The sequence below is a fragment of the Gossypium arboreum genome, chromosome 11, assembly GCF_025698485.1.
Source record: "Gossypium arboreum isolate Shixiya-1 chromosome 11, ASM2569848v2, whole genome shotgun sequence".
NCBI lineage: Eukaryota > Viridiplantae > Streptophyta > Magnoliopsida > Malvales > Malvaceae > Gossypium > Gossypium arboreum.
Window position 1 is genome coordinate 79,149,424 of NC_069080.1, and position 11,555 is coordinate 79,160,978.

The 11,555-nt window shown below is 37.7% G+C and overlaps 1 protein-coding gene across 1 annotated transcript; it reads left to right on the forward strand.

The window, feature by feature from the left end:
* Window positions 1-620: 620 nt before the first annotated feature.
* On the forward strand, window positions 621-11,172 carry LOC128283892 (uncharacterized). Its single transcript, XM_053021310.1, has 2 exons — window positions 621-1,622; window positions 10,315-11,172. The coding sequence occupies exons 1-2, from the start codon at window positions 621-623 to the stop codon at window positions 11,170-11,172; spliced, it is 1,860 nt and encodes a 619-aa protein (XP_052877270.1).
* The last annotated feature ends 383 nt before the right edge of the window (window positions 11,173-11,555 follow it).

Consider the following 11,555-nt stretch of genomic DNA (forward strand, 5'->3'; position numbering starts at 1 on the left):
TTATGACAATTTAATTAATATCAATAAACACTTTTAAGACATATTTAATAAAAAAAATGTGAACTAAATTTAATATGTGGTTTATTAATTAACTAATTAATGAACTTATTAAATAAAAATTTAATAGCAGTCAAATGAAGTCAAAGTAGTCTTCATGAGCTAGAATTCAACTCATGAGCTAAAACCGAGCTGGACTTGGACCCATGAGCTGGTAGTGAGCTGGACCCGAGCTGGGGAACTGAAAGTGAGCTGGTGGCGAGCTCGATGAGTTGAGCTGGACTTGCAGGTAGTTGCATGGTGAGTTCAAGGAACTGGAATCAGCTTTCTCGGAGCGTCCTAATGGCGTTTCCATCCAAAGTTGAGCTACAAAAGCTGTGATGGACTCCTTAAACTTCTTAGCTCGAGCTCGAGTAACAGGACCTTGTAGTAGCACCATAGAATCCTCGCTCGAACTAGCTGAACCATGGGGCGCGATCACATCACATCCCATTTCCATTTGGACCGAAATGAAGGCGGTTATGCGACAACGATTCATTCCATCCTACTATCATCGGGAGTTGCATCAAAAACTCCAAAATCTCATCCAAGGGACGAAGAGTGTGGAAGATTATTATAAAGAAATGGAAGTGGCTATGATCCATACCGATATACAAGAAGATCGAGAAGCCACAATGGCTCGCTTTCTAGCGGGACTTAATCGAGAGATTGCAAATGTTGTAGAACTACAACATTACATTGAGGTTGTGGACATGGTCCACATGGCTATCAAAGTGGAGAAGCAGTTGAAGCAAAAAGGTACCACCCGAGCCTATCCTAACACCATTCCTTCTAAATGGGGCCAAAGCACAAGCAAGGGCTTTCCAACAAATCGAACGAAGGATTCCTCAACAATATCTAAGGCGAATAAGCCTATTGCTGAGTCAAGTAAAGGTAAGGCTCCTGAAAGTTCCACCGCCCATTCAAGGGACATAAAGTGCTTCAACTGTTTTGGTCGTGGACATATAGCGAGTCAGTGCCCGAATAGACGTACCATGGTGATAAGGGCCGACGGCGAGATTGAAACGGAGGACGAGGAAGAGAACGAGCCTGAATCGAATTCTAAAGTCAAGGAGGACTTAGAACAACCTGTTGAAGGTGAGTTACTCGTCGTCAAGCGAAGCCTAAGTCTTCAAAGTGTGGAAGATGAACAACAACGTGAGAACATTTTTCATTCGAGATGTCAAGTGCAAGGGAAAGTGTGTAGCATCATAATCGATGGAGGGAGTTGCACAAACGTGGCAAGCACCCTCATGGTAGAAAAGTTGGGGCTATCAACTACCAAGCACCCGAATCCATACAAGCTTCAGTGGCTTAACGATGGCGGTGAACTCAAAGTGACAAAACAAGTCCTAGTGTCCTTTAGCATGGGGAAGTATTCTGATGAAGTATTATGCGATGTAGTGCCGATGCACGCGGGCCATTTACTTCTAGGACGACCATGGCAGTTCGACCGACGGGTGATGCATGATGGTTACACTAATAGATACTCCTTCAAATATCTTGGCAAGAACGTGACACTTGCACCCCTCACTCCGAAGCAAGTGTACGAGGATCAACAAAAACTTAAACTTTCAGTGGAACAAGTGAGAGAAAAAGAAAAGAGTGCAAAAGAGAAATGATACGATCCGCCTCAGGGTGAGTCGAGTCGTATGTGAGTTTGCCCGATCGTCTACGAAGAAGTAGCATTAGATTTGTTCAAAAGGATGTTTAACAAAGTTTTTGTAGGTTTGGTTATAATGAAACGAAAAGTTGGATTGGAATGGAAATGAAAATGATCTCGAAAACAGACACGAACCAATATTAGAAAATATTGACCCAAATGTTTATAAGTTTTCAAGGTGGTCGAATGGAGAATATGAGAACCTCGACCCGCTACTTAGCAAAGTAGGAACCTTGGTATGTTTGAACGCCACACTACGAGTAGTGATAAGTTCAATTTTCAATAAAGAAAATGGATGACACAACTAGAACACTAGGTAGCCAACAAATCTTTGAAAGAAAACAGAGAAAAGTTTGCCTCACAAATTTGGCAGAATATCATTCAAAAATGTCCAAAAAGTAGTGTCCCCAAAAGGCTTGGTTACAAGAATTTATAAGGCTAAAATGAGCTAGCCGAATGGTCACATAGTAAAGTGCTATTAAAGGGCTAATTTGATACGAGCACGTCCCGCGAACTTCATCGAACAAGCCTGTCAAGCCGAGCATTGACATGTTGGCAAGCTGATCCAAGCTCGTTTCCAGCTCCACTAGCTCAAGTCCAGCTCAAATCCAGCTTATTGAGCTCAATCCAACTTGCTGAGCTAAGCAGAGCTCACTCCTAGCTCATATTCAGCTCACGAGCTAAACCTTGCTCGACTTGACTTAGGAGTTTAATCTCGGCTCAACTTTAGCTCACGAGCTAAAGCTTAGCTCATTTTAGTTTAACTTCGGTTTTGTCTTTAATGCATTAAATAAAATTTGCACATATTTATTTAAGCATTAAACTTGTCTTATATTAATATTTGTTATTGATATGTCATAGATATCACATAACTTAAATGTGTTCACATTGTGCTGAATTTATGTGTGTTCACATGATATCTTATGAATTGTTTTATTTCTTGTAGGTACAATGCTCATGAAACGTCCCAATGTATGTTCCTCCATAAATTAGGTCCATGAACCTTCAAAACATGAACATTAAATAGCCCCTACTTGCATGAACGTCTCCAGTACATGTACTCCCTTAAACCATTGAACCTCAATTCTACATGCACCTCTTCATACATTGCACCAAGCCCTACATGAACTTGCATTAATTTCCTTCCATGCATGCATGTGTACCGTCCAAAGGGATTGGATCTTCTAGATACATTCATGCATGAATCTTCATCATTCATGTAACCGAATGTGCATTTGAACCCAAGCATTCATGTATTTTGTGCATTCATGTTTTTGGCAAATACATGAACTTGTAAACACCTTGAATCTGGTCATACATGCACCTAATTAAATGTTGTTCATTCATGCATGTGGGATGTCCAAAAGAGATGTTTCTTCAAGCATTCATTACGCCGTCCATGAGCATTGTACCTACAAGAAATAAAACAATTCATAAGATATCATGTGAACACACATAAATTCAGCACAATGTGAACACATTTAAGTTATGTGATATCTATGACATATCAATAACAAATATTAATATAAGACAAGTTTAATGCTTAAATAAATATGTGCAAATTTTATTTAATGCATTAAAGACAAAACCGAAGTTAAACTAAAATGAGCTAAGCTTTAGCTCGTGAGCTAAAGTTGAGCCGAGATTAAACTCCTAAGTCAAGTCGAGCAAGGTTTAGCTCGTGAGCTGAATATGAGCTAGAGTGAGCTTGCTTTAGCTCAGCAAGTTGGATTGAGCTCGAATGTCGGATTTGAGCCGACTGAGCTAGTGGAGCTGGAACGAGCTTGGATCAGCTTGCCAACATGTCAATGCTCGCTTGACAGCTTTGTTCGATGAAGTTCATGGGCGTGCTCGTATCATCCTCCCTCTTTAGGCGACTTGTCCTCAAGTCGAGCTGTTTGTCCATGGGAGAACTTTGACTCGTGCATGGCTTTCCTCGATCAAATGGGATGGAAGATGTCACACAAACATGAAAAATTCTTACCACAGCCAGTAAAAAGAAACTCAAAGGAGTCAGATTCAAATGTGTTCGATAGTTCATAAAAAATTCATTCAATCGAACATATGCCAAAAATCTCAATTGGTCAAAGCAAGCATACGTAAATTTATCGAAGAGTTTCGTTAGACCATCGTTGCAAACATGAAAACTAAGTTGGATCAAGGGATAATTGGTTGAAAATGATGGCAGGCACTTAAACACATTATTCCTCATCCAAAACCTTTTAATTTTTTAATTGAATATAGCAACTCATTTGGTCCTTTGTCTTGCTCATGCAAGGTATGCCATAGCCAAAGGTATGCTAACTCTTTCTTTCGTTTTGAACAACATAAGGGTTGTCTCCAAATTCCAACATAATAATCACATCATTACAATGCCAAAAGGAAAAATCCATCACATCACAGTATAAATAATTTCCAAACAACAAATCAATGGAATTTTCAACTTCAATCGAATTGAGCAAAGATATTTGAAAATTTTCGATGACTTACCTTGACGAATATGAAGAGAAGACAATTGAGGATTGGGTTTACCTTTCTCGGTCAAAATGAATCTTCTCTCTTTGGATAGATAACGAAGACAAACCTATTACTCCGATAAATTTGAATAGGTGGTGACGCACCATGACATGTCTTGCTCCTCGAGGGTGGAATTCACAAAATGAGAATGGTTAGTATTATCGAAAACTATGGACTTAAATGGAAAAGGAAAGTTACCATGGAAATTTGATTCAATTCCAAAAACATAGCTTGGCTTACCTTCTCGAAATGAAACGAAAATTTCAGATGTGGCCAAACAAGGTGATTAATAAATGAATCAAAATTGAAACCCAAATCATTGAATTTCACCTTCTTATCAAAATTTTGAACATCAAGCAAACATATTTTGATTGTAAATGATGCAAAGTGCTTAATGTTTCCATAAAATGAATTCATGTAGCAAATACCAGGCTTGAACACATGAACTTGATCATTTGATTTAGCAGGCAACATGTTAAATAAGGAAAATATAATCAACTCATCGCATGATTCAAATTTCACTCGTTCAATTAGACTTGAAAATTGGCACAACCAAGCATATTCATTTTATCACCAAAGAAACGATGCAACATGTTATCATGCAAGTAAATCAAAGGAAACTTAAATATGCAAATACTCGAACAATTTTGCATCGTAATTTCTACTCGAATAGATAGATCAAAGCATGGAAATCTTGCACAAAATTTCAGAGATTTATCTTGAAGAACAAAGTCAAACAGATCAATTACTTCATGCAAAAATCTTTTAACGCATATATCGAGCAAAGAAGTTGTGTTCATGCAACCTTTCAGAAATTCAAATCCATCACAAATCATTTGAATAGGCACGTTTAAACAGAAAGATGAATTCAAAGAATTTTTATAATCAAACAAATCAAAACGTGAAAAACTGCTATCACACACATTCTCAATTGGCACAGGATGAACCAATCCAACAGAATCAACAAAATTGTCATTATAAAACATGTCATAAGACGGAATCTTCATGACATCTTTTGAAACAACATCGTTAACATTAGTATGTGAACAGTAATTAACCAAATCAAAAGATGGAAGATTTTCAAAAATAAGGCCATAAAAATCTATATGAGCAACTTTGTATTCAAACGGCCTCGAATCAATAAATAAGGAATCCTTACCTTTCTTACCTTCAATTGCAAGTGGGTTTCTTGGTTCCGTTTTATGACTTGAAGAAACTCGATCACTTTGGTCTCGTTTAGTCGCCATTCTTCGCATTTCTTGAACCAAGTATTGGTATTCCAATTCGGTGAACTCTTCGCGTGACATGATTTTTGTTGCTAAAAAGAAAATGTTAGATCACAAAACAAAATAAAAAAAAATTTAAGTACCTCACCACAAACCTCACAATTTCACTCGGAAAGAAGAAGGAAAAGGTGTCACTCCCGCTCGTGTTTACACTCGTTTGGCTTTTACCTCCGCTCGAATGATCTCACTCGCTCGTGCCTTTTACCTCTCAATCTTTTCTCTCGCAACTTTGTAGTCGGACTTGCCAAGGCTTTATCGTAGGCTTAGGGGTCGGTTTCAATAGGGTAACAAGGGAGACGCGTATAGGTTTAAGGTTGGCTGAAAGAACAGGGAATTGGGCAAGAAAAAAAATGTGGCGAATTAAGGAGAGTAGAATAGAAGAAGGGTCGGGAACTATATCAGATCAAAGCTTGACGATCAAGTATCAATTGATTTGCATAAATCACTCTTTTCCTTTTTTTTTTTGATTTTTTTTATTTCAATTTTTTTGTGGAATTTTTTTTTTGATTTTTTTTAACTTGTATAACTTTTTTTTGTTGTACTATATCGACAAGCTAAATACAATAAAATCACTTTTGTACACGATTTTTTTTTCTTCGGCTGCGTAGATTTTTGTTTTTATAGCAACAATAACAAACTAATCGAAATAAGAAAACTTCGGTATACAAAAATTTTTTTTCTATACTTTTTTTTTTCTGACCCTACCTCGGGAATGCTCCGCTTCGAACGTCTAAGCTTCTCATTTTAAGTAGCTCTGATACCAGATGATACAAACCGCCTCGGGGAGAGTCGAGTCGTATGCTGAGTTGCCCGATCGTCTACGAGAAAGTATCGTTCAATTCACTTTTGAAATGAAGTTGATGGAAAAAAATAGGACGGAAACTATGTATAATGGTTCTATGATGGTTTATGGATAAGAATAATATGAATATTCGGCTAAATTGGATGGGAAAGTGAAAGAAGTAAATAGATGATGGATATGGAAGAAAAGGGTTCTTAAAAGCAAGCACGAACCAATATTAGAAAATATCGGCCCAAAATGCTTATAGGCTTTCAAGGTGAAGGATGAAAGTGATAAACCTCGACCCGCTACTTAGCAAAGTAGGAACCTCGGTATATGGGTGAACGCCACACTATTTGATAGTGATAAGTTAGGGATAGTGAAGAACAGGGTTGACGCCACTAGGCTTCCTAGATAAGCCAACGAAGTCCTCAACGAAATATGAGAGAAAGAAATCTCACAAATTCCATAAAAGTTTAACAAAGTTTCATTAAGTGAAAAGTCTAACCTCTTACAAATGAAATAACATATATTTATAGCCTAAATAAAAGTAGCTGAATGGACAAGCTTAGAAGTTAAGAAATTCGACCATAAACACCTAGATAATTCTAGAAGAAAAATCATGAATATCCATGAATGTGCAGCCCTTTAATGTTCCATCATCCCCCTTGGCCGAATGAAGCTTTAATACACCTTGAATACTTGAATGGTTAGCTTGAAAATGCATGGATCATGCATGAAACGTCCCAATGTATGTTCCTCCATAAATTTGGTCCATGAACCTTCAAAACATGAACATTAAATAGCCCCTACTTGCATGAACGTCTCCAGTACATGTACTCCCTTAAATGTCGTCCATTGAACCTCAATTCTACATGCACCTCTTCATACATTGCACCAAGCCCTACATGAACTGGCATTAATTTCCTTCCATGCATGCATGTGTACTGTCCAAAGGGATTGGATCTTCTAGATACATTCATGCATGAATCTTCATCATTCATGTAACCGAATGTGCATTTGAACCCAAGCATTCATGTATTTTGTGCATTCATGTATTTGGCAAATACATGAACTTGTAAACACCTTGAATCTGGTCATACATGCACCTAATTAAATGTTGTTCATTCATGCATGTGGGATGTCCAAAGAGATGTTTCTTCAAGCATTCATTGCGATCCATGAGCATTGTACCTACAAGAAATAAAACAATTCATAAGACATCATGTGAACACACATAAATTCAGCACAATGTGAACACATTTAAGTTATGTGATATCTATGACATATTAATAACAAATATTAATATAAGACAAGTTTAATGCTTAAATAAATATGTACAAATTTTATTTAATGCATTAAAGACAAAATGGAGTTAAATTAAAATGAGCTAAGCTTTAGCTCGTGAGCTAAAGTTGAGCTGAGATTAAACTCCTAAGCTGAAGCTGAGCTAAGGTTTAGCTCGTGAGCTGAATATGAGCTAGGAGTGAGCTCGGTTTAGCTCAGGCAAGTTGGATTGAGCTTGAATAAGCTGGATTTGAGCTGGACGGAGCTAGTGGAGCTGGAAATGAGCTTGGATCAGCTTGCCAACATGTCAATGCTCGGCTTGACAGGCTTGTTCGATGAAGTTCGCGGGGCGTGCTCGTATCAAATTAGCCCTTTAATAGCACTTTACTATTAGCCCTTTAATAGCACTTTACCAAGCCCTACATGAAATAAACAAGTCATTAAGACATCTCATGAACACTCATAAATTAGGCATGATGTGAACACATTAATGTCATGCATTAATTCGGCTATGTGAACATAATCAATTTATATAATGACAATGACATATTAATGTGTTCACATCATGCCTAATTTATGAGTGTTCATGAGATGTCTTAATGACTTGTTTATTTCATGTAGGGCTTGGTGCAATGTATGAAGAGGTGCATGTAGAATTGAGGTTCAATGGTTTAAGGGAGTACATGTATTGGAGACGTTCATGCAAGTAGGGGCTATTTAATGTTCATGTTTTGAAGGTTCATGGACCGAATTTATGGAGGAACATACATTGGGACGTTTCATGCATGATCCATGCATTTTCAAGCTAACCATTCAAGTATTCAAGGTGCATTAAAGCTTCATTCGACCAAGGGGGATGATGGAACAATAAAGGGCTGCACATTCATGGATATTCATGATTTTTCTTCTAGAATTATCTAGGTGTTTATGGCCGAATTTCTTAGCTTCTAAGCTTGTCCATTCAGCTACTTTTATTTAGGCTATAAATATATGTTATTTCATTTGTAAGAGGTTAGACTTTCACTTAATGAAACTTTGTTAAACTTTTATGGAATTTGTGAGATTTCTTTCTCTCATATTTCGTTGAGGACTTCGTTGGCTTATCTAGGAAGCCTAGTGGCGTCAACCACATTCTTCACTATCCCGAACTTATCACTATCAAATAGTGTGGCGTTCACCCATATACCGAGGTTCCTACTTTGCTAAGTAGTGGGTCGAGGTTTATCACTTTCATCCTTCACCTTGAAAGCCTATAAGCATTTTGGGCCGATATTTTCTAATATTGGTTCGTGCTTGCTTTTAAGAACCCTTTTCTTCCATATCCATCATCTATTTACTTCTTTCACTTTCCCATCCAATTTAGCCAAATATTCATATTATTCTTATCCATAAACCATCATAGAACCATTATACATAGTTTCCGTCCTATTTTTTTCCATCAACTTCATTTCAAAAGTGAATTGAACGATACTTTCTCGTAGACGATCGGGCAACTCAGCATACGACTCGACTCTCCCCGAGGCTATTCGTATCATAATTATAAATCAAAGACTTTCGAAATTCTAGAGTCAATAACTCCTCTCTTTAACTAGCTGAATTAATGTCCTTAAAGGCTTGAAAAATGACTCTTGATTTTCCTTTTGGCTAGTTGAATAGACTCCAGCCACTTTAATGAAATTTGCAATGCATAAATTGTCCATTAAGTAGCAAAAAAAACGTTGGGGTATTTGAACAAGCTGCTACCAGATTTTAAAGGACATGAAATGCTCCTTTAAACTCTCTTTTAATGATGCTTAATGCTTCCTTTATAACAGCCCCCTCTTTTGTAACCAAAATAACTTGAAAAGTCTCCTTTATTGAATATGTAACAGCCTTTGTGAATTGAAAAGTCACCTGCAATTAAAACATATGTAACTGTCACATTTATTCAATTATTAAACTTTAAACAAATTAACAACTACGTAAATAAATGAACACACACTTATGCATCATTTATTCCAACAACTAGTTAATTAAAAGAAGTATTTAATGAACTTTAACTCATGCACCAAGAAGCAACTCATTAAATTAAATTCATTAAATAAACTCATTTAATTAAACTAAGATGAGTTGTATTAATGACCAGCAACTCATTTATTAAACTAAGATGAGTTGTATTAATGATCAGCAACTCATTTATTCTAAGAGGCTTAAATGCAAGTATTAAAATGCAAACTAAATGCAAAGCTAAAAGAAATAAATAAAAGTTCAATTTAGTTGGAACGGGTTCAAGGAGCGGAAATTGAGCTGAAATTAGTTTGCAAAATGTTGCAAGGACACTTTATTAAGCTGGTCCCAACTCGATCTATTTCTCCAACCAAAGCCTCACCCCACACTTGATTAACTAAGGCCGAAACGGCCTCCTTGAATTGCTTAGCTCGAGCTCGCATAATTGGTCCTTGAGGCAGCACCATTGAGTCCTTGCTCGAACTTGATGCACTCCAGGTCGCGATCGTATCAAGAAAGTTAAGGAAAAAAAGAGAGAAAAGACTAAAAATGCTAGAGAAAATGAAAAGAAACAAAAACAAGTAAAAAGTGGAGAGGAAAAAGAAAGTGGAAAAATGAGTGTGTTTGCAAGGGTTAGTGATATCCAGCGAGCGATGTTTTTGAGACAGCCTATGTATGTATTTATGTACAAGGAGGCATTGTTGAATACTAACGAGTTACCTGAAAACTTGCCTGCTTTTGTATTGTCTTTGATTCAGGAATTTGAAGACATATTTTCGGACGAAATACCAAGTGGGCTGCCCCCTATCCGAGGCATCGAACATCAAATAGACTTAGTACCCAGAGCTGCACTACCCAACCGTCCTGCTTATTGGAGTAATCCCGAAGAAACGAAGGAATTGAAAAAGAAAATTACTGAACTCCTAGACAAAGGATACATCCGAGAGAGCTTAAGTCCCTGTGCAGTGCCGGTGCTGCTTGTACCCAAGAAAGATGGGTCGTGGTGGATGTGCGTGGATTGTCGCGCCATCAACAAAATCACCATCAAGTATCGACACCCGATACCCCGTCTTGACGACATGCTTGACGAATTAAGTGGAGCCCAGATTTTCATGAAAATCGATCTTAAAAGTGGCTATCATCAAATACGAATGCGGGAAGGCGATGAATGGAAGACGGCCTTCAAAACGAAATTGGATTTGTACGAATGGTTGGTAATGCCATTCAGCCTTACAAATGCTCCCAGCACTTTTATGAGATTGATGAACCATGTATTACGTGCGTTTATTCGTAAATTTTGTGTTGTATACTTTGACGATATCTTGGTCTACAGTAAAACTTTAGAGGAGCACGTACCACATTTAGGAGCGGTGTTGGAAACTTTACGAAAAGAGGTATTGTATGCTAATCTCAAAAAGTGTTCATTTTGCACTGATAAAGTTGTGTTTTTAGGTTATGTCGTGAGTGCCAATGGTTTGGAGGTGGATCAAGAAAAAGTTCAAGCGATTCAAGAATGGCCGCGTTCGACAACATTAGCCAAGTTCGAAGCTTCCATGGATTGGCTAGCTTCTACCGTCTATTTGTGCCCAACTTTAGTACCATTGCAGCACCCTTAACAAGCGTGATTAAGAAAAACTCCGCATTTCACTGGTCTGAAGATCAAGAACGTTCATTTAATTTGATTAAAGAATGTCTTGTGAAAGCTCCTCTATTGTCCCTTCCAGATTTTACTAAAACATTTGAAATTGAGTGTGACGCCTCAGGTGTAGGGATCGGGGCTGTGTTGACCCAAGACGGAGATCGGTGGCATACTTCAGTGAGAAATTAAGTGGCGCTTCCCTCAATTATCCGGTGTACGACAAAGAGATGTATGCCTTGATTCGATCACTTTATCGAACAAGTCTGTCAAGCCGAGCAATGACATGTTGGCAAGCTGATCCAAGCTCGTTTCCAGCTCCACGAGCTCCGTCCAGCTCAAATCCAGCTTATTCGAGCTTAA

What these genes read in the sequence shown, in the direction of transcription:
- LOC128283892 (XM_053021310.1), top strand. Translation starts at nt 621, where the DNA reads ATGGAAGTGGCTATGATCCATACCGATATACAAGAAGATCGAGAAGCC. An exon ending in TTAAACTTTCAGTGGAACAA is followed by an intron (nt 1,623 to 10,314) that starts GTGAGAGAAAAA and finishes TCTTTGATTCAG; the next exon opens with GAATTTGAAGACATATTTTC.